The following is a 23,667-nucleotide window of genomic DNA, read 5'->3' on the forward strand; positions in this document are numbered from 1 at the left end:
AGCAGGTGATTGCTCCTGGGCCTTTACTAGACCTCCAGGCATTTTTGGTGAGTCCTGGGGTAGGGTAGGCGGGGGAGGGTCAGCTGGTGGGGGGTAACTCAATATTGATATAAATGGGAAGAGTTGGGGCAGGTACTGGTTTTTTTTTTTAACTTGCTTTTCTTTTTGCTCCCCCCCAAAAATGATAGAAAAAAACAACACAAAATGTTGTGTTTTTCCTATCGTTTTTTTAAATTCCCGAAATAAAACGAAATAGGAAATATTGTTGGGATTTCCTATTTCATTGCAGACAAATGCCCACCCCTAGTATTTTATAAACTGTGTGGCTGCCATCAAATAATTTATGAAATACTAGCATAAATCTCTGCATAACCATTACACATGTAAATGTGTAATGCAGACAGTTTTGAAAATTGGGCTGTACAGTTTAAAAAATGTCTGTGCATAGTGGAGAGACATACTTTATTTACACCATAGTTTTAGAAGCAGTAAGTATACATGTGTACTTTTAGCTGCATAACAAACCAATGTACAGAGATAGAGTAAGGAGGGGCCCTAGTTTTTGAATATCAGCTGTATTTGTGCAGGTTAAAAAGAAGGTGCATGGAGAGCCAGATAAGCACTCTGCTGAAAATTGACTCCGTAGCACACAGGCTCATCATGGGAAGAGAGGAGAACATAAGAACATAAGAAAATGCCATACTGGGTCAGACCAAGGGTCCATCAAGCCCAGCATCCTGTTTCCAACAGTGGCCAATCCAGGCCATAAGAACCTGGCAAGTACCCAAAAACTAAGTCTATTCCATGTAACCATTGCTAATGGCAGTGGCTATTCTCTAAGGGGTAGATTTTCAAAAACCGCGAATAGGCGTACTTTTGTTGGCGCTCCAGGCGCAAACAAAAGTACGCTGGATTTCAGTAGATAGGCGCATAGCCGCTGAAATCCGGGATCGGCGCGCGCAAGGCTATCGATTTCGTATAGCCGGCGCGCGCCGAGCCGCGCAGCCTACCCCCGTTCCCTTCGAGGCCGCTCCGAAATCGGAGCGGCCTCGAAGGGAACTTTCCTTTGCCCTCCCCTCACCTTCCCCTCCCTTCCCCTACCTAACCCACCCGCCTGGCCCTGTCTAAACCCCCCCCTTAGCTTTGTTGGGGGATTTACGCCTCCCGGAGGGAGAAGTAAATCCCCGCGGGCCGCTAGCGCGCCGGGACGCGATCTGGGGGCGGGTCCGGAGGGCGCGGCCACGCCCCCGGGCCGCCCCAGGCCGTAGCCACGCCCCCGGGCCCGCCCCCGGAACGCTCCCGACACCCCCCGAAAACGCCGCGCGGTTCGGGCCCGCCCCCCTACACACCCCCTCCGAAAACCCCGGGACTTACGCGAGTCCCGGGGCTCTGCGCGCACCGGTAGGCCTATGTAAAATAGGCCTACCGGTGCGCAGGGCCCTGCTCGCCTAAATCCGCCCGGATTTGGGCGGATTTAGGCGAGCAGGGCTCTTAAAATCCGCCCCTAAGTGAACTTAATAGCAGGTAATGGACTTCTCCTCCAAGAACTTATCCAATCCTTTTTTAAACACAGCTATACTAACTGCACGAACCACATTCTCTGGCAACAAATTCCAGAGTTTAATTGTGCGTTGAGTAAAAAAGAACTTTCTCCGATTAGTTTTAAATGTGCCCCATGCTAACTTCATGGAGTGTCCCCTAGTCTTTCTACTATCCGAAAGAGTAAATAACCGATTGGTGGAAGCTGCCCTCCAGGGAGAGAGACAGTAGTACTGCCATTCACATGAGCAATGACAAAAGTGAGTGAACTTAATTCATTACATAGGTAAGTGCGAACTGTCTCAAGTGATTACGCTCACTTGCCCAAGCCACAGTGGTAATCTGACAGGCAGACATTGCCTCAATATCAGGAAGGAAATTGCACCTCTAAACATTAATAATAGACTTAGGGCTGGATTATAAACAGGTTACGCGTGCCAGGCCTATTTTAAAAAGGCCCGGTGATGCGCATAAAGGGGCGGATTTTAAAAGCCCTGCTCGTGTAAATCCGCCCGGATTTACGCGAGCAGGGCCTTGCGTGCCGGCGCGCCTATTTTCCATAGGCCTGCTGGTGCGCGCAGAGCCCCGGGACTCGCGTAAGTCCCGGGGTTTTTTGTCGGGGGCGTGTCGGGGGCGGGGCCGATCGACACAGCGTTTTGGGGGCGGGACGCGGTGTTTCGGAGGTGGGCCCGGGGGCGTGGTTTCGGCCCAGGGCGGTCCGGGGGCGTGGCCGCGCCCTCTGGAATCGCCCCCGGGTTGCGTCTCGGTGCGCCAGCGGCCCGCTGGCTCGTGGGGATTTACTTCTCCCTCCGGGAGGCGTAAATCCCCGGACAAAGGTAGGGGGGGGTTTAGATAGGGCCGGGGGGTGGGTTAGGTAGAGGAAGGGAGGGGAAGGTGAGGGGAGGGCGAAAGAGAGTTCCCTCCGAGGCCGCTCCGATTTCGGAGCGGCCTCGGAGGGAACAGAGGCAGGCTGCACTGCTTGGCGCGCGCCGGCTGCCCAAAATCGGCAGCCTTGCGCGCGCCGATCCTGGATTTTAGCAGATACGCGCGGCTACGCGCATATCTACTAAAATCCAGCGTACTTTTGTTTGCGCCTGGAGCGTGAACAAAAGTACGCAAACGTGCCGTTTTTAAAAATCTACCCCCATGCCCCGGGACACATGTAAGTCCCAGGGCTTTACAAAAGGGGCGGTTTGGTACAGGGGCAGGGCAGGGGCGGGGCCAGAGGCCTCCAACAGAGTGGCCATTGCTGCTGTGTTGGAGGATCGCATGCCGGCAGGCTGCTGGCGCGGGCAACTTGCGCCTGCCCAGAGGCAGGTGCAAAAGGTAAAAAAAAAATTTTGGGGTGGGTTAGAGTAGGGCTAGGGGGAGGAAAGGTTAGGGGAAGGGGTGGGAAGGTCAGGTTAGGGGGAAGGAAACGGGGAAAGGCAGCGCGGCTCGGCGAGCGCAAGGTGCTCCATTGTACACCCCTTGCTTGCGCCGACCCCTGATTTTATAACTTGCATGTGCCGGGTAACGCGCGCACATGTACGCCTGCATGCACCTTTTTAAAATCTACCCCTTATTGTTCAGATGCTTAGACTTAGCTCAGAAAGGTCATGCTGTGGTTAGTAAGCCACCTGTCATATTCTGTGGGCTCAGGTTTCTTGCTGGGGGTCATTGACTTGTCCAGTTGTGCTGTAGTGGATGGTAAGATCTCCACATGCAATTCCTCTTCTGAGGCTGCCTCCAGCAGTGGCTGCTTCTCCTCCTGCCCCTCTACTTTCGCACCTTTCTTAGAGCTTTGGGTGATCACCTCTGCTGCTTTCCCATAATTTCCTGTGAAGTGGATTCATTTAATAAGAGGTGAACAGATTTCTATGACTGCCCTTTATCATATACCTTTTATCATATACCTCTCGGAGAATACTAAACTTCACCTTACCCGAGTTTATCCCACTGAAAACGGCCCAGACCACACACCCAATTATACTATGACATTAATTATACTAGTCAAATTTAGATCTATATGTACATTATTGTATTATTTAGCAGCCCCTATTTGTCACCTTATAAACCCGTTACCTCTGCACTAAATAAATATAATCTGCTTAGCTGTTACTGTTAAACTGTTATTATAGTTACTCTATAAAAGCTGTAATACTGGTTACACTGTAAAGCTTCGTTGCTGAATACTTGTTGCCTGTAAACCAATATGATGTCCATCAACGAATGTCGGTATAGAAAAATCTTAAATAAATATCACAAAGAGCTGTGCGAAGACATGCGCATAAGAGATAAATATAGGGGGCCATTTTCAAAAAGCCCACATAAAAAAAGCATCAAAAATGCCATTTTTGAAAGTGGATTTGCGCGCTTTGAAAATGATCCCACCAAATCTACTCACACAAGTTACACCTGCTAAACCTTCTGTGCAAATTTTCTCTGAAAATTTCTCTGAAAATTTGCATGCATACTTTTTAAAATCCAAAACTACGTATTAAATCCAACACTACCTCCAAGAACACCTCCACTCAGTCCAGCTAAACACAAACACAAACAGGATATACAGTCATAAGTTTACCCACATCTCGGGCAGATAAATTTGTAGAAGGTCATTTCTGCACATAAAACACCCGCAGAAGTCTCTTTGAAAATGACCATTATATTATATTCTGCAGATGCAGGTTTAGTAGTTTGTTCGCTTGTCCAACATCAAGTAAGGGACATTCTTCTACATGATGCAGGTACTTGCAAAATTCATGGGAACTTTTCACTGTGGATTTTGCACCAGTTCTCAAAGAGAAAGCACACGAATACTTTCCTATTGAAAAGTGCCCCAGGGAGTAAGTACCTGCAGAGATTTGCACCTATTTTTTTTTTCTGCAGATACTTTTTCTCTGAAAAACAATGCGCATAGTTTTGAAAATTCAAAACTATACATGTTATTGCTTCCCCCAACCTAACTGCACCTCTGATCCCACCTGCAGGTAAAAATAGATGCATTGCTGATCCCACATGTTCTTTTACCTGGAGGGGGAGGGTCAAGTTATAGACTGCCTGTTTATCTGGGTTAATGTCTTTTGAAAATTGCCCATCTAATTTTGAAACATTACAAATTCATATCATACATATATATCAGGTCCTGAGTAAAATTGGCAGCTGAAAATGCCCCTTCCCGTTGCAGGTAAAAGTAACTACAATACAAAATGAGGGGCTGGGAGTTAGGGGAGGGGAGGGCTGGACAGGATTGCAAAGCAACACACTGAGCTTCATTTTGAAATCCCTGCACCTTTTTTATGGTGATGATTTTCCACCTGCAAAGAGGCCCCCAGGTTTTCATAGGGAAACTCAATGGGGAGCTTCTCTTTGAAAATTCGCTTGTAAATCTGAAAATTGTACCAAAAAGCTTTTGATCTTTCTCATTAATCATGGCAGTGTGCTATGTATACAGAGAACAGAAACTTTAGGACAAAGGTTTAGGGACTGAGCAAAAGTTTAGAAGCAACTTGCAAAATCTGAGCATTTTATCTGTGCTGGTAATTTTATGAGTCTCATGGGGAGGGCATTTTTCAAAGCCATTTTGATTCATACAATGTATGCATAAACGGGATTTTTGAAAATGGCTTATCCTGTCTGTATGTAAGTGTGTAGTGTCACTACACATGTACTTTTACATACAGAGCAGAAGCGTTCCTGGGGGCGAAGGTCTGGGCACATATGTGAACACTTATGTGTGTATGCGCATAATTTGAAAGCTGCCCCATTAAGGATCACACATAAATTTCATACTTCACTGTCCAATAAAAATTGTGCAAAAATGCTCTGTAAAAAATTGGTAGAAATAATTTTGCTGCACAATTCTGAAATAACAACTTTTGCTCAAGCTACATATTTGGCATTAGACAAAAACTTGCTCAAACTTTTGCCTAAGCCTAATTCTGGCCCTGATTATTTTGGATGGTTTACAGATCTCTCAACCCTTAACAGCTTGTAGAAGAGAGACCTATGAAAACAATAAAATATTTTCGCATGGCATCAGAACTCATTGGAGATTTTCTAGCTTCTAACAAATAACCCTAAAGCCTCCATTTCTACAGAAGGCATCAGGTCATGTGGGTCTGTGCCAGAGTCAGCAACTTGTTTTCTTCCCCACAGATCTATGACCATGAAACACTAAGAACTATCCTAAGCAGTAAGCACTTCTCTTCACCCAGATACTCTGCTGCCCTCACTGGTTTCCGCTTCTGTCTCTATGGTGGTACTGGTCTGCTTATAAGAGTACTCCAAACCAATGTAAAACTATAAGAATTAAGAAAATCTTTCATATAAAAGTACAGTAAATAAGACCAAGGAAGAAGCTAGAGAAGATTAGCAAAGGGTTGAGACAATAAACTAATGACAGGTAGCCCGAGGAATATGTAAACTACCGCAACATTATATTAAAGTTGCCGTGAGTATTACCTATAGACATCTCAAAGCAGACAGGCTTAGAACCAATGCTGGGATCAATCATGGTGACTTCAAAGATGGAAGCAAAGAGCAGGAACTCCTCCTTTACTCCCAGTGAATTCTGAAAGAGAAAACCAAAAATCCTGTTACTACCTATGGTACTTCACTGCCAGAGATGAAACTACACTGAGATAATGCATGGCGACACTAGAACAGAAAGCCCAAGATGTGCTCTCGCTGCAGGTTTCTTCTGCCACCTCTGTCCAGGAACATCGGCTCAATCCAGGAGAGGGAGAACAGGGGAACAAGTAGCATTCTGGGAAATAGGATACTGGAATGGATTGGCTCCCTTATGAAGAAAAGCTAAACAGGATAGGGCTCTTCATCTTGGAGAAGAGACAACTGAGAGGAAATAAGCTTAAAGTTTATAAAATCATGAGTGGAGTGGAACAGGTAAACAGGGGACAGGTGCTTATGTAAGGCAATACTCCCTTGATGCTGAAGTAATATAACCCTCTCCAATGTTAAGGTAATATAATGCTCCCCTGACCAAACCCCAGAGGTTGAGGTTATATAACCCCCCCTCCCCCACCACTGCTAAGGTAATGTAACTCTTCCTCAGTGCTGAGGTAATGTAACCCTCTCTCTCTATCACCCTTAATGCTGTAGTAAAATAACTTCTTCGATACTCCACCGATGGTAAAGTAATGTAACTCCCTCCCCAACAGCCCAGTCGGTGATGGATTTAGTCTTTTGACACCCTAGGCAGTCCTGGTGCTCCCCTACAGGCATCGAAAGATTTTCTCCAAACACCCCTTCCCCTGCAATATTTGGAACATTTTCTCCATATACATCCCCTATTTCTTCCCCCCATCTCCCAGACCTCGGAACACGACGGATCATTTCCTTCCTGCCGACACCCTTTGACCTCATGGTTCTGGCTCTGGCTCCAGCAGCAGTATCAACTGCAGGTGGAATGAGAGCAGGGACTGAGCCAGCCCATACTCACAGGCCCAAACATAGATACCTGAGAGGGCGGGACCACTAAAGTGCGGTGAGTGTGAGCTGATCCCCCTCATCCTTTTTCCTCCTCTTCCCCTTTCACCCTATCATTGCAATGTCTTTTATGATTCACTTTTTTACTGGTAAAATGTCATCTTTTCCGCATTCTATTCTGACATGAGAAAAAAAGTATTAGCTCTCAAAAGCTAGTTAAGTAAAAAGTTATCATCTCATCCATCTATCTATCTATCTCTATATAGATACATATAAAGTTAACACCTCATATATATATATATAATTTATTTAATTGTTAACCTTTATGTCTACACACACTCAGAAGTAAGAGGTGTAGAAACCCAAGTTTGTCTGGCTAATAATTGTTAATGTGTCTGTTTTCCAGAAACTTGTCCAACCCTTTTTAAACTCTGCTATATTACCTACCTTAACCACAATCTCTGGTAACAAATTCCACAGCTTAATTGTGCATTGACTAAAAAACTAGTGAGTATCCCCTAGTTCTAGAACTATTTGATAGAATAAATTAAAAAATCATGAGATAATGGGTAAATTAAAAAGTCATGGGATAGGAAGCAGTGTCCTACTGTGGATTGCCAGCTGATTAAAATATAGAAAACAGAGAATAGGGCTAAATAGTAAATGTTTTCAATGGAAAAAGGTGAATAGTGGAGTGCCCCAGGGATCTGGTCTGGGACCACTGCATTTTGATATATTTATAAATGACCTGGAAATGGGAACATCAAATGAGGTGATCAAATTTGCAGATGACACAAAATTATTCCAAGTTGTTAAATCACAAGAGGATTTTGAGAAATTGCAAGATGGCTTTCCAAAACTGAGAGACTGGGCATGCAAATGGCAAATGAAATTTAATGTGGACAAGTGCAAGGTGATGTACTTAGGGAAGAGTAACCAAAATTATAGCCTCATAATGCAAGGTTCCACATTAGGAGTCACCACTCAGGAAAAGGATCTAGGAGCCATCATTGAAAATACGTTGAAATTGTCTACTCAGTGTGCAGCAGCAACCAAGAAAGCAAATAGAATGCTAGGGATTATTAGGAAAGGAATGGAGAATATCATAATGCCTCTGGATCATGCCATGGTGCAACCTGTCCTCATCTTGAGTATTGTGTGCATTTCTGGTCAACATATCTCAAGAAAGATATAGCAGAATTAGAAAAGGTACAGAGAAGGGTGACCAAGACCATAAAGGGGATGGAACAATTCCCCTACGAAGAAAGGATAAAGAGGTTAGGATCTTCAGATGGCTGAGGGGAGATATGATAGAGGTCTATAAAATAATGATTGGAATGGAACAAGTAAATGTTAATCAATTGTTTACCCTTCGAAAAGTACAAAGACCAGGGGACACATAATGAAGTTACTGGGTAATACATTTAAAACTAATAAGAGAAAATATTTTTTTACTCAACACATAATTAAACTCTGGAATTTGTTGCCAGAGGATGTGGTGAAAGCTATTAGTATAGCTGCATTTAAAAAAGGTTTGGACAAGTTCCTGGAGGAAAAATCCATTAACCATTAATAAGGTAGAGTTGCAGAAATCCACTGCTTATTCTTGAGTTAAGCAGCTTGGAATCTCTCTACCCCCTTGGGATCCTGCCACGTACTTGTGACCTGGCTTGGCCACTGTTGGAAACAGGACACTGGGTTTGATGGACCCTTTGTCTGAACCAGTATGGCAAGCCTTATGTTCTAAACTGCTCCCTATTAACTTGCATGCAATGAGGAATAACTAGGATTAGATCAGCTTATTTGCATTGACCAGATCTAGGTGAGGTATCAACACATTGTTCAGGTGCTCTAACCCTCCCTGGAACCTCACTAACCTCTGGCAGGGGCAGGATATCTTCCACTTCTACAGTCACAACACTGGGCTGCTCTATTGCCTCGGCAGCCTCTGCCTCTTCCCCTTTCTGGCTCTGTTCCTTTTCTTTCTTCTTGGATTTTTCCTTGGCCTTTTTGCTTTTTTTCTTCATCTTGAGCTTGCTGAGTGCATTCTTCAGGGCCTGCGCTGGCTTCTTCTCTGCCATGCTGCGACTGATGAAAATCTCCACGGCTATGGCCACAAGGATGCGTCCTCGGTAAAATATGCCCTCGCCCAGTCCTTCATTGAGATCCCGGTGGACGTCTCGTAATGTGTAGTTCTGCGGTGAGCCATAAAGATTTAGCCAGGCAGGGCCAAAGGTAGGATTAAAGCCAGCTGCAACAAAACCCATAAAAAGCATACAGTGAAACATTCTAACCAGTAAATTCTATGTCGTCCATATAGCATCTAATGTCACAAATGACATCACACATAACACACTACATGAGCCAATCAGATTCTATTTGAGGTCATTATTTTTTATTTACTTATATTCCGCTTTTCAGGTGCTTTAAAGCAGATTATATTCAGGTATGGTAGGTATTTCCCTATCCCAACTGAGCTCACAATCTAAGTTCATGATACTTTTCCAAACATGGCTGATCCCAGGTGTTTTGGAGGACTATAAGGGAGATGGAGCCCAGTCTAACTCCTCATAAGAAGGATCTAGGCCCAGGAAAAGGGAGTTTGCAGAGAAGTTTGCCTCTCTCTGAATGAGAGAGAAGGGAGTAGCTATAAAGGAAAAGATTATTTTCCAGTTCATATATTTTTATTGAATTCGCTATAGGGTAGATTTAAAAGAAGTGCGCGCACATGTATGCCGGATTTTATAACATCCCTTCCCCTAAGGGTCAGTGTTAGGTCAAGGGGAGAAAGTTAGGTAGCTAGTACTGATATTCAGCACTAGTCACCTAAAACTAGGAACTGCAATAGCAGAACTAGATTCATCCTCCTACCCTCCCTCCAATCTGTCAGGCTGATACAGTAAAGTTCGCGGGAGAGTGGCCTGTGCCCACTCTCCCGACGCGCGCACAGGCCACTCTCAGGTGCGTGCGATTCTCTATTCAAATGAGACTCGGCGGTAAAAACAGGCAAAAGGAGGCGCTAGGGACACTAGTGCATCCCTAGCGCCTCCTTTTGGATCGGAGCGGAGCGGAGCCAATGCTTAATTTTGCCAGTGTCGGTTCTCGAGCCCGCTGACAGCCACGGGCTCAGAAACCGGATGCCGGCAAAATTGAGCATCCGGTTTTCGACCCAACAGCCGCGGGCCGACTTCAAATTTTTTTTTTTGTTTTTTGTTTTTACTTTTCAAAACTTTCGGGACCTCCGACTTAATATCACCATGATATTAAGTCGGAGGGTGCACAGAAAAGCAGTTTTTACTGCTTTTCTGTGCACTTTCCCGATGCCAGAAGAAATTAGCACCTACCTTTGGGTAGGCGCTAATTTCTGAAAGCAAAATGTGCGGTTTGGCTGCACATTTTGTTTTCTGAATCGCGCGGGAATAGCTAATAGGGCCATCAACATGTATTTGCATGTTGCGGGCACTATTAGGTTCGGTGGGTTGGTGTTTTCGGCCCCCTACTGAATAAGGGGTATTGCTAGCGCATCGAAAACGCGCATCCAATGGCGGGTTACTGTATCGGCCCAATTGTTAGAAAAAGAAGTGTATGGCCTACAAATCCCTCAACTGTATTCCTCCCCCCCCCCCCCCCCCCCCCCCCCCCCACTGTACTATGCTGAAAAACTCCTACCCATGCCATTCCTGCTCTCTCCCCACTGTACGCTGTTTTAAATAAAAAAATCTAGCCACAGAATTCCCGCTTCCTCCCCACTGTGCTCTGTTTAAAAAAAAAATACAGACTAAGGGGCGGATCCAATATGGCGGTGCAGTGAGAGGCAGGATTCAGCTGAATGGCGTTTTTCTCTTTTCCTTCTCGATTTGGTTCCTGATAGCAGTGGGAGCTGCTAACTGGAAATTATACTGCAGAAGAGGAAAGGGAAGGTGAGGGTATACCCGCCCGTGCCCAGCCTTTCCTCTCAACATCGCCTGATACCGGAATTCACCATTCCAGCCCCAAATGTGGGGACGACAACCCCCGTTAGTGGAATCGAGAGAGGAGCTCTATTCTCACCAGGGGAAATATCTTTAAGTCCCCACGATCCTCGACAATTGCTGCTAGCTTCCCCCCTGAGACCTACCGTGAACGCTGGAGGAGCGGGAGGGACTCCCACCAACTACCTTCAGGAGGACGGAGCCTGTGGTGGGAAGCCTGAGAGGGCCAGAACCTCAACCCCGGACCAGAGTTCAATCGGCCCCGGAGGAGGGGTTGAGGGGACCGGGGAGTTCCTGCTGGAAGCGGTAGCTGGAGAAAATCTAGAACCTGGAACCGGTGGGATGAGTTGACCCTCTGTGGGGATTAAAAAACCATTTGTAACTCTAGACTCCTTGTGGGACTTAATGGCAATGCTCTCAGCTAATTTCCAGGAACATTCTCTACATTTACAAGGGGTATCCCTAAGGTTAGACCACCAACGTATTCTGTCTGAACAATGTGTGGCAATCTATTCTTTGGAGGAGGAGGAGGTTAAAAACTTGAAAAGCACAACAAAGATGATCATATGAGAGAGATTAGCCTCTGTTAGGAAGATGGAATTTTTAGAAAATTCCATACATCTCAATTTTAGAATATTGAATTTTCCAAAAATTAAAGATGAACCTACTTTGATTTCCTTAAAAAAAAATACCTTGGGGAAATCTTGAAGATTCCCTTAGAAAAAATTCCTACAGTGAAGAAAGTAATCCATCTATCACAGAAGCAAAGTTCATCGCTTGTTAATCAGATGGAAAATCTGTCAAACCTTACTCAATACCTGGAAGAAACCCAGGTGGAAGTTACGGGCAGAGAGACACTGTTAGTGACGTTCCACTTGGAACAAGATCTGAATGTTGTCATGTGATCCTGTTTTAAAAACATGAGCACGTTATTGCTTGGGGGACCAGTTAGAATCTTTCCAGATCTAGCTAGGTCCACCCAGATACGCCGGAGGGCCTTTCGAGAATTAAAACCAGAGGTTATTTCCTTGGGTGCAATGTTCCTGTTAAAGTACCCATGTAAATGTGTGGTGAAGCTGCGGGGGAATACCTATATATTTTTTGATGTGGTCCAGTTGAGAGAATTCTTGGGAGCTAGAAGGGAGGGCACTGTTATTAATATAAGTGGAGGAGGATCCAGTTGAGATAAAGGGCAGGAACCCCTAGCTTGCTATATTTCTTTTTCCTTTTGAAAGATAAAATGATTTGAATCTACTTGTCTTTTCCTGTTATTTGTTTTCCTCCCCTCAGTATTGCCTCTATGATGCTGTAAGTGTGAAACAAGTATGTTTATTTTCATTTTGTATATATTTCGTATTATTATTGTATTATTATTTGCTAATCTGTTTTCATTGTGAAACACTTCATGATTTCTTACAAGGTATATATTACTTTGTTTATTATGTATAACATTCAATAAAGAGAAAATTTAAAAAAAGAAAAATACCCATGGCATTTCCATTCCCTCCCTACAGTGCTTTGTTAAAAGTAAAAAAAAGGCTACCTGCAGGATTCCAGCTCCTTCCCTGCTATCTCAAAGGAAAAAGCACTGCCAGGAGTCTTCTCTCTCCCTCCCTGCTATCCAGAAAGGGTAAAGTGCCCCCAAAGGATCCCCAGCCAGCTCTTTTGTCCTTGTTTTAACAGCAGGAGAGACAGAGGAAAGGAGAACCAGGAAACAAGGTTAGAAGATATGCAAGATGATAAAAGAGAAAAGATCAAGTGTAAAATAGACAATCAAGACAAGAAAATAAAAGCTCACTTTATTTTCAGATCAGATATTGGAAGGTATGGTCTCCCGAGGCATGAAATTATTTTATGTACATTGCAATATTTAAAAAACTGACAACTTCCAGGTGTATTCCAGGTGTAACTTTTGGAATAAAGGTAGGGGGGAGAATTAGGGCCGGGGGGTGGGTTAGGTAGGGGAAGGGAGGGGAAGGTGGAGGGAACGGAGGCAGGCTGTGCGGCTTGGCGCGCGCAGGCTGCCGATGTTGCGCAGCCTTGCACACACCGACCCTGGATTTTAAAAGATACGTGCAGCTATGCGCCTTTCTATTAAAATCCGGCGTACTTTTGTTTGCGCCGGTCGCACGAACAAAAGTACCCTCGGGCGTAGTTTTTAAAAATCTGCCCCTAGTCAACTTGACTAATAGCAGTTTATGCACTTCTCCTCCAGGAACTTGTCCAAACCTTTTTTAAACCCAACTAAGCTTACTGCCTTAACCATATCCTCTGGCAACGAAGATGAGCGCGGCGATTTGCAGCTTGCGGGCCACCAGACAGAACATATATTAAAAAGCACCAGTCCAAGTACAATTCCTGAGGCACTCCGCTGTTTACCTCGCTCCAATGAGAAAAGTGACCATTTAATCCTACTCTTTGTTTCCTGTATTTTAACCAGTTTACAATCCACAAAAATACATTGCTCCTATCCCATGGCTTTTTAATTTTCTAAGAAGTCTCTCAAGGAGGCCTTTGTCAAACACCATCTGAAATCCAAATACACTACTTCTACCAGCTCACCTATATTCACATGTTTATTAACCCTTTCAAAAAAATGTGGCAAACTTGTGAGGCAAGACTTCCCTGGGTAAATCCATGCTGGTTGTGTCCTATTAAACCATGTCTATCTATATGTGCTGTGATTTTGTTCTTTAGAATGGTTTACACATTTTTTCCCAGCACTGAAGTCAGTCTCACTAGTCTATAGTTTCCTGTATCACCCCTGGAGCCCTTTTTAAATATTGGAGGTACATTGCACACTCTCCAGTCTTCAGGTACAATGGATAATTTTAATTATAGGTTACAAATTACTAGTAATAGATATGAAATTTCAGGTTTTTAGTTCTTTCAGAATCCTGGGGTGTATACCATCTAGTCCATGCAATTTGCTACTCTTCACTTTATCAATCTGGCTTACTACATCTTCCAGATCCACTGTGATTTGGTTCACTTCATCCGAATCATCACCCTTGAAAACCCTCTCTGGAATGGATATCTCCCCAACATCTTTATTTGTAAACACGGAAGCAAAGAATTCATTTAGTCTTTCTGTAATGGCCTTATCTTCCCTATGTGCCTTTTTAACCTCTCGATCATCTAACAGTCCAACCGACTCTCTGACAGGCTTCCTGCTTCGGATATATTTTTTAAAGTTTTTATTATGAGTTTTTGCCTCTATAGCCAGCTTCATGTCAAATTCTCTCTTAGCCTGTCTTATCAATGTTTTGTATGTAACTTGCCAGTGCTTATGCATTTTTCTATTATCTTCAGATGGATCCTTCTTCCAATTGTTATAATTCTGCCCTCATGGGCAGCTTCTTACCTTCTCTCTACCTGCCTCGCGGCCTGGAGGCCACAGTCCCCGGTCTTCCTTGCGGCTGGAGCAGCTCCTCGGTCTGCCTCCTGTAGCTTGAGAGCTGCCGACAATGCTGGGCCTGTTCCTCGCCCTGCCCTGTTCTTTGGCATTAGCAGTAGCATGGCCGCTGGTCATGGTCCTGCATAACTTCCTGCTTTCTGTTCCTAAGATGCGGGCCGTGCCTCTTCACAAGATTTAAAGGGCTCGCAGCCAGATATGCCCTGGCCCCACCTGATGACTGTTTCCTGTCTCAGCCCTATAAGAGGGCTTCACCTTCAGTCCTGCCTTGCCTTGCATCGGAGTTACTTGCTCCTGGAAGTCTCGTCTTCCAGCGCTCCATCAGATCCTTTGTTCTTCGTTGGAGTTCCATGTCTTGTCTTGCTTCCTGAGTCTTCGTGGTTTCCTGATGTTCCATGTCTTCATGTTCTGAGATTCCCAATCCAGACTTCTTGATGTTTCACTTCCTGATGTTCCAGGCTTCCTGATGTTCCATTTCATAATGTTTCAGAGGTTCCGCCCTCCTTCGCTCATTTCGAGTCCTCCTGATCCTCCAGCTCCTGGTTCTCCAGATGACACCTTGCTTCGTCATTGGAGTCTCGTCTCAGCTGGATCCTCTTCCTGTGTTTCCGAGTCCTACAGTCCCTCCAGCTCCTGTGGTTCTCCAGATGACACCAGTCTCGTCATTGGAGTTTCGTCTCAGCTGGATTCCCTTCCTGCTCTCCGCGTGGTCCATGACCAGCCTCTTCAGGTTGTGTAGGGCGCGCAGTGGGACAGGGTGGTCCACGACCAGTCCCTCGGGTGGACTGTGTAGGGCACCATGAGAGTCAGTGCCAATGTCCGAACATTCCAAGCTTCTTGTCTCGTCCAAGAGTCTTCCAAGTTCCTCGTCTTGTCGAGAGTCTTCCAAGATCCTCATCCACTTCCAGGGTCTTCTCGTCTCGTCTTGAGTCTTCTGTGTCACAAGGACTCCTTCTGCCCTCATCCTCAGTCCGGCCTGCTGCTTCTTGCCGATCCTAAGCGGCAGGTCCAAAAGGGCTGGGAATGGTCGGAGGACTGTTCAATAACCAATATAATGTTGTTGGCTTTCCAGAAGCATGCAGGTCCAGCAGAGGGGCAGACTTTGTCCTCGCCCATGCTGGCACAGGTCTCGCCAACCCGCGGTGCGGTCTTGGATTCGTCTGGGATCGTGCCGAGGTCCAAGGGCACACATTCCCCTCAAGTTGGGATCGCTCTCCTAGCTTTCCCGTAATAAAACAGAAGGCAAGGCTTCCTAAGGCCTCCCTTCTGGAACACCAATTTTTGAGGGAAGATGTTTTAGCTAAAATAGCTTCTTTCATTTTACCTTTTAACCCGTTCATCAACAACTTGCCTCATTAGTTTAGTTTAGTTTATTAAATGTGATGATTTGCCTTTCTTTACAGATTAATCAAAGCAACATATATTTAAAAATGAAAAAATACAGATAAAAAGATAACAAAATAATCAAGCATAAAAATTAAAACTGAAAAAACAGAATATCTATAATCAAAATTAAAACAATAAAAGCAATAAAATAATTAAAAAAATGTAGCAGGATTGTGAATACAAGTCTCAAATTTTGTTACATCTCATATGCAATTTTGTGCAGAAAATGGCAAAGATGGAGCTTGCCTCCCGCATGCTGCAAGCAGAGCGCTTCGCCTGCAGAGTGCAACACACTCGCAGTGAAGATGAAGGCCCATGCGTGCAGCAAGTGGAGTCTGTCCTGCTTGCAGCAAAGCTGAAGGCTCCGGTGAGAGTGAGTATGTGTAGAGGGGTGTGTGTGTGTATGTGTGTGTCTGTGTGTGTATGTGTGAGAGAGATTGTGAGCCTGGGGAGGGGGGGGGGGGAGAGAGAGCATGTGTGAGGGTGCTTGGGAGGGGTGAGAGAGAGTATGTGTGAGGGTGTGTGTGGAAAAGTGGGAAAGAGGGGGCACAGAGGGCGGGTACCATCTCATCCCTTGCCACAGGCAGCATGTTGCCTTGATTCACCCCTGTTGGGACCTAACCACATAATTCCACAGGCCCCTATCACTGCCATAATAGTGCACATAATGGACACTTAGTTAGAGTAACTGAGGACCCTATCACTTTCAGAACAGCACTCATCACAATCACATAGTAACAGTGACTGGGGCCCCCGTCACTAACGAGACAGTACACATCATGGACATTTAGTAACAGTGACTGGGGCCCTGTCACCAAAGGGATGCATACATCACAGTCACACATATCAGTAATTGAGGGCCTTGTTTGCCAATGGGACAGCATACATCACAGTCAAATAGTAACAGTGACTGGGACCCCTGTCACCAACAAGACAGTACACATCACAGTCACAATAGTAACAGTGACTAGGGTCAGTGACTGGGGTCCCTGTCACTGACAAGACAGTGCAAATCTAGGTCATGCAGTAACAGTGACTGGGGTCTCTATCAATAAGGAGAAAGCACATCATGGGCACATGGTAACAGTAACCAGAGACCTTATTGATATCAAGAAAATAAATATCACAGCAACACATTAAATGGGGCCCACAAAGATCGGAAAGCACATCACAGTCACATTATAACTTTAATGAAGAAACTCAACTGAGTGATGCCAGAATCTCTGCTATGACTGTAAAGCTGAGAGGAGATCGTGGGGAACCCCTGCTATACTAGAAAAACATTGCAACTCACCATTCCTGCCAGGATCTGAAATCTGCTGCAAATCAATGAATTGTGTTGCCAAAGCCACATCCCCAATGTTCGCATCATCTAGCACCTGCACTTTGATCTTTCTAGCGAGAGGTGGGAACATCTCGATGAAACTGATCTGCTCGTTCCACTCAGGATCTGTAGTGTTGTTTTCAACAGATGTTTCTCCCTGACATGGAAGAGAATTATGACTTTGTCATATATGTATGTACTATACTAGTTTACAGTACGTTATAGTACTTTTATAAATACAGCTCACTCAAAGAAAACTCTTGTTTAAATTAATGGCTGATTGCTTATCTCCCCTCATATCAAAGGCTGAGAGCTTCATTTCCTGTCAAAACAATAAGAACAAGTGCTCCATCCCCCATTATACCAAGGATGAGCACTCCAGCTCCCGTTATTTTCTGTTATACCAACAATCAAGTGGCCTTCTCCCATTATACCTAAGGCCAAGTGCTCCATCCCCCATTATACAAAAGGTCAACTACTTTATCCCGTACTATAGAAACATATACCAAGTCCTGAGTGTTCAACCCTTCATTCTAATGGCTTAGTGGACCAGCTTGTAAATTATCTATCTAAATCAGGGGTGGGCAAACTATGGCCCGCAGACCAAATCTGGTCCATCCTTACCTTCCTGTTGGCCCATCAAGTCTTTTAAAAATAGTATTGGGTGCGGCCCACTGAGTCTTTCGACACCCAAATAGGCCTGAAGACTGACCACTGTGGATCCCGTACAGTGATGGTGAAAGAGTGCCTGCTGCAGCAAGGCTGCCGTGGATCCCATTTCACAGTGACCAAAGAAGGTCTGCAGTAGCAAGGCCACTGCGAATCTCAACTCATGGCACCAAAGGAGAAGGCCTGTATCATCGAGTCTGCTGCAAATCTTGCAGCACTGAAGGAGAAGTCCTGTGTCAGTGAGGCCGCCTCGGACTCCATCTCGTGGAGGCCCAAGGAGAAGGGCTGCATCAGTGAGGTCACTGCGGAGCCTATCTCATAGCAGCCTAAGGAGAAGACCTGCTGCAGTGAGGCCATTGTGGATCCCATCCTGTAGCGGCTGAAAAAAGGGTCTGGCAGTGGCTGAAAAGGCCATATGTGTGTGTGTAAGGGCGGAAGCCTGTGTGTATGTGTGAATGGGAGCATATGTGTGTGAAAGAGAAAGACAGTGGGAGCCTGTGTCTGTATGGGAGCCTCCATGTGTGAGTGGTAGACTGAGAGCCTGTATGTGTGGGGGGGGCACAGCATGTGAGAATGAGAGCTTTTGGGTGTGTATGTGAGCAAGCATGTGAGAATAAGAGCTTGTGTGTGGGGGAAAGGATGTGCAAGTGAGAGCTGTGTGTGTGTGGGGGGGAGGAAAAGCATCTGAAAGTGTGTGTGTGTGTGTGTGTGTATGTGTGAGTGCTTGTGAGAGAGAGCTTAGATGTGTTTGTGGGAGAGCTTGTGAGAGAGAGATTGTGTGTGTGAGAGAGAGCATGTAGGAGAACTTGTTTTGGTGTGCAAGGACATGTAAGAATGAGAACTTGTGTGTGTGTGTGTGTGTGTGTGAGAGCATGTGAGAGTGAAAGCTTGAGTGTGTTTGTGGGAGAGCATGTGAGAATAAGAGCTTGTGTGTATGTGTAGGAGAGCATATGAGAATGAGAGTTTGTGTGTGTGTGTGTGTGTGTGAGCATGTACTGTAAGTAAGAATGTATGTGTGTGTGGGAGAGCAAGTGAAATTGAGCTTGTGTGTGTGTGCTGGAGAGCATGAGAGTGAGCTTGTTTGTGAGAGCATGTAAGAGTGAGAGCTTGTGAGTGTGTATATGTGAGAGAGAGAGAGAGAGAGAGAAAGCATGTGAGAGTAAGAGTTTGTATATGTGTCGGAAAGCATGAGAGAGAGATCTTGTATGTATGTGTGTGAGGGAGCCTGTGAGAAAGCATGAACCTGTATTGGTGTATGAGAGAGAAAACGAAGAAGATGGGAGAAGAGAGAAGAAACAGAAAGAAAAGAGAGATCCTAAAGAAGGAATTAGGAAACGATCAACAAGGGAAAAGTAGAAAAAAAGAGTTCTGCAGCAATTCATTAGAAAAAAAAAGATCAAATAACAAAGATTAATATATATATGCTGTCTTTGGGAATGTGCATTCCTTATAGTTTTGTATTTTGCTCTTTCTTTAGAATTCCACTGCTCAGAGTCTGCTTTTTCAGGCTTTCTATTTTGGTTCTGTCTGCATGTTTCTGTTTCTAATTTTTAATCTGTTATTTCTGTATTAGGTAAGGGACAGTCTGTGTTCTGTTATGGTTAAGCGGTGTTTGGGTGGATTCTTGGGTACTGAGGCAGATGACCACACCCATGGGGAGGGGCCCTGTGGGGGGCCACAGTACTGGGCTAGACTCAGGACGTACAAACACAGAATTAGATCTTTTATTGTACAGCTTGATGTATACCACCAGAGGTGGCAGTAGTGAGGTAGTCTGGAAGTAGCAGACTCGGGACCCTTGGCAGAGAGGACCCTTCTCCCCCCGTTGGTATAGGGGAATTCCAGTGTAGGTTTCCCAGCGAAGCAATGCTGTGGATGAAACAGACTGAGAGTTAGATTACTCACTAGATGGTAGCAGTAGGTATGCGATTCCACCAGGCTGAAGTAGATAGTACTGGCACCGAGGCAGGGAGAGCAGGCCCTCGAGGAGCGAGTACCTGATCCCTGTATGGCACCTGAAATAAAGCAGAGGTCCCCTGAGGAGCGGGTACCCAGGTTAGTCAATACCCCAAAGGGCAGAGAGAGAGCTTCCAGCGGCAACACGGAAGCGGCAGAGTAGCTTAGACCGGACGAATCCAAGTCCGAATCCAGTCCTTGCTAACTCGATTAGCTAGCACGTAAGGGCAGGCTAAATACCCAGATTGACATCTCTTGAGGGGGACGCCCCCGAGGTTCGCGCCATAGCTGGAATAAAGATGAGGGTAGCGCGCGTGCGCGCACCCTAGGAGGTCCTTGGGAGGAACATGGCAGGAGGCAGCACCATAGCCGTTCTGGGGACGCTGGAGAGGGCCGCTTGCAGACGCAGCGGTAGCCATTTTCCCAAGGTAAGCGGGAGCAGTCGTGAACAAGGTAAGGCGAATGGGGTGAAGCCGTCTAGGACCGACGGATGCAACAGTACCCCCTTCAAAGGGCGCCCTCCAGGCTTCCTACCTGGTCTTGGTTTCTGAGGATGCATTCTGTGGAATTGTTGAAGCATCTCTTTATCCATGATATTAGCCATAGGTTCCCAAGAGTTTTCTTCAGGTCCATAACCCTCCCATGACAGGAGGTATTCCCATACTCTGCCTCTCTTTCTTATGTCAAGGATTGTGTCTACCTTGTATTTGATGTCTTCTTCTGCATCTATTGGTGAAGGTTCAGATGTCTTGGTAGAGAACTCACTAAGGATCAATGGCTTCAATAGTGAGACGTGGTATGCATTATGAATCTTCAATGCTGGTGGTAGCTTCAGACTACAAGTGAGATTGCCCAATCATTGGAGAATGGGAAAAGGTCCAACGAAGCATGGAGCAAAGTGAGCTGAAGGTAGCTTAAGTCTTAAGTGCTTTGTGGATAGCCAGACTTTGTCACCAGGCTGGAAATCTGGAGCCTTGCAGTGATGAGCATCGTATCCTTTCTTTGCTCGTTGTCCTGCTTTAAGAAGCATCTCTTTGGTCTGAGTCCATAGTTGTTGAATATCTTTGGCATTAGATTGAGCTGCCGGGACGACACTGACAGTGGAAGTGGTAGTGGTGACCACTTTGAATGGTGTTGATTCAGTAGATGTTGCTGGATGAGAGTTGATGGCGAATTCAGCCCAGGGCAACAGTTCAGCCCAATCATTCTGGCGGATGCCCACATGGGCACGACTGAACTGCCTGAGTGTCCTATTCATTCTCTCTGTTTGCCCATTAGACTGTGGATGGTATGCTGAGGTGAAGTTGAGAGAAATATCAAACTTCTTGTACAATGCCTTCCAGAACTTAGCTGTGAATTGGGCTCCTTGATCGGAGACTATGTGCTTAGGCATGCAGTGTAGGTGGAAGATGTGCGTGATGAAGAGCTTAGCAAGCTCCATAGCTGTGGGTAAGCCAGAGAGAGCCACAAAGTGAGCCATCTTTGAGAACCGATCTACAGTTACCTAAATCGTGTTGTTTCCTGCTGAGAGTGGTAAGTCTACCACAAAGTCTGTAGCAATGTGAGTCCATGGCTCGTTTGGTACTGGCAAGGGTTGAAGTAGGCCCCAAGGACGACCAGATAGTGTTTTCTGTCTGGCACAGTTAGTGAGGGAAGCAACGTAGGAGAATGTGTCTTCCTTCATGGTGGGCCACCAGTAAAACTTTTGCAGTTTAGACAGAGTTCTGCGTTGACCAGGGTGTCCAGCCAGTTTGGAGTCGTGAGTCCATGCTAGCAGCTTTTTTCTTAGGTTCTTGGGTACAATGGTTTTACCCACAGGTACAGAGTGAGTAGCTGCCAAGATAACTCTTTTCGGGTCGATGATGTGTTGCGGTTCAACTGGAATGTCCTCAGCGAGGAAGGAGCGAGATAGGGTATCTGCTCTGATATTCTTCTCCCCAGGGCGGTATTTCAGCACAAAGTCAAATCTGTTGAAAAACAGAGACCATCTCGCTTGCCTATGGTTTAGGCGCTGTGCATGGCGGAGGTACTCCAGATTTTTATTGTCTGTAAAGACTGTGATCTGATGTTGTGCTCCTTAGAGCCAAGGGCGCCACTCCTCGAATGCCATCTTTATTGCCAGGAGCTCCTTATCTCTGTTGCAACCTGTCCCTTCCCGATGGCTACACTCCTCCTACCTCTCTCCTTTTGCTCCTCCTCTTGCTGTTAATAGACGCCTGGCTGCCACAGCGTCTGTCTGCCATCCTCTCTGGCGTCCCCGGACCGGCTTGGGCGCTGCCTCTCGCCATGCTCTGTCTGTACCTTAGGGCATGCTCCACGCGGCCCTCGCTCTTATTTCCTACTTGGCGCAAACCTCAGGGGCATCCCCCTGTGATGACGTCACCCTGCCCAGATATTTAAAGCCTACACCGTTTGCTAGCCTTTGAGTTAGCAAAGGGAATCTTACGGATGGGATTCTCTCTCCGTACCCAGCTACTCTGCCTCCAATCTTCATTGGACTCTTAACGCTAACGGGGTACCCGCTCCTCGGGGGCCTCACTTGCTTTTCAGGTCGCTATCAGGAAACTGGTACTCGCTCCTCGAGGGCCCATGTTCCCTGACTCGCTGCCTGCTCCTACTTTCTCTTCTGCCTGGAAGGATTCACTATCTTCAACACCAGTGAGTACTACCATCTCCACCTCAGAGCTTTCCCTGGAACTAGGTACTCACTCCTTGAGGGCCTGCCTCTGTTCCAGCCCTGGTGCCATCTCCTACGTGGAACCGCTGTGTGAGTACATCTCCTTCAAGCCTCTCAGCTCTCAGGGATCAGGTACTCGCTCCTCGAGGGCCTGCTCTTCCTATCCTGGGGTTCTCCATACTGGAGCTTGTTCATTTTCCACTGTACTCATTATTCTCAGTTCTTTCCACTACAGCACTGCTACCGAAGGAGTCGCTGTTCCAGCACCTGAGGGATACTAGCCCAGCCGGGCTACTTCAACTACTCATCACTGCCACCTCTGGTGGCTACACAAAATTGTTTAAATAAAGATCAATCTCTGTGTTTGTGTGTCCTCAGCTGAGCCTGACCTGTGGCCCCTCACGGGACTGCCCCCCGTGGGTGTGGTCAGCTGCCATGGTGTCCAAGGGTCCACCCAAACCTCACTAATTATAATAATCTCCTATTCCGTAGTTCTTCTCTGCTGGTGAGATGCGATGGGAGAAAAATGAGCATGGGTGTAAGGCTTTGGAATCACCAGCCTGGCTTAGTACGGCCCCTACGCCAACATCTGAGGCATCGACCTCAACAATGTAGGGCTTAGTTGGATTCGGGTGATGGAGGCACAGCTTGCTCAAGAAGGCGTCTTTTAGATTCTGGAATGCTGTTACTGCCTCAGTAGACCAATTGGCAACATTGGCACCTTTCTTCGTCATGGCTGTAAGCGGAACAGTGAGTGAGGAGTAGTTCTTGATGAATGTTCTGTAATAGTTGGTGAAACTTAGTAAACATCTGAGAGCCTTTAGACCAGTGGGTTGTGTCCATTTCTTAATGCTCTCCAGCTTCTGTGGGTCCATCTGGAAACCTTGGTTGGAAACAATGTACCCCAAGAAAGGCACTGATTCCTTGTGAAACTTGCACTTAGACAACTTGGCATATAGATGATTCTCACAGAGTCTTTGCAGCACTCTTTTGACATCCTCCAGATGAGTGGTCATGTCTTGGGAGAATATCAAGATGTCATCTAAGTATACAATGACACATTTGTAGAGGAGGTCCCACAAAATATCGTTCATTAAATTTTGGAAAACAGCCATGGCGTTGCACAGGCCAAAGGGCATCACTAGATATTCAAATCAATGGCTCATTTCTTCCAGCCTTGCCTGAAGGTGTCAGCCTTGTCCCTGCCTAGCTTCAGCCTCAGCTTGGTCTTTGTATAGACTTTAGACTCAGTCATAGTCTGGCCCATGCCAAGACTTGCTCACCTGCTGCTGGCATGGGTCTC

At 45.9% G+C, this 23,667-nt stretch overlaps 1 protein-coding gene across 1 annotated transcript in view; it reads right to left on the reverse strand.

Annotated features, from left to right (window-relative positions):
* The window catches only part of LOC115097189 (fer-1-like protein 4), a 359,866-nt gene that overhangs the window by 180,294 nt on the left and 155,905 nt on the right, over positions 1-23,667 (reverse strand). Inside the window, exons 14-17 of the mRNA XM_029612774.1 lie at positions 17,033-17,219; positions 8,844-9,217; positions 5,983-6,091; positions 3,159-3,357 (exon numbers count right to left, since the gene is read on the reverse strand). Coding sequence (XP_029468634.1) covers positions 3,159-3,357; positions 5,983-6,091; positions 8,844-9,217; positions 17,033-17,219 — 869 coding nt within the window. The remainder of the gene's footprint in view (positions 1-3,158; positions 3,358-5,982; positions 6,092-8,843; positions 9,218-17,032; positions 17,220-23,667) is intronic.

Source organism: Rhinatrema bivittatum, chromosome 8 (genome assembly GCF_901001135.1).
Source record: "Rhinatrema bivittatum chromosome 8, aRhiBiv1.1, whole genome shotgun sequence".
Lineage (NCBI taxonomy): Eukaryota > Metazoa > Chordata > Amphibia > Gymnophiona > Rhinatrematidae > Rhinatrema > Rhinatrema bivittatum.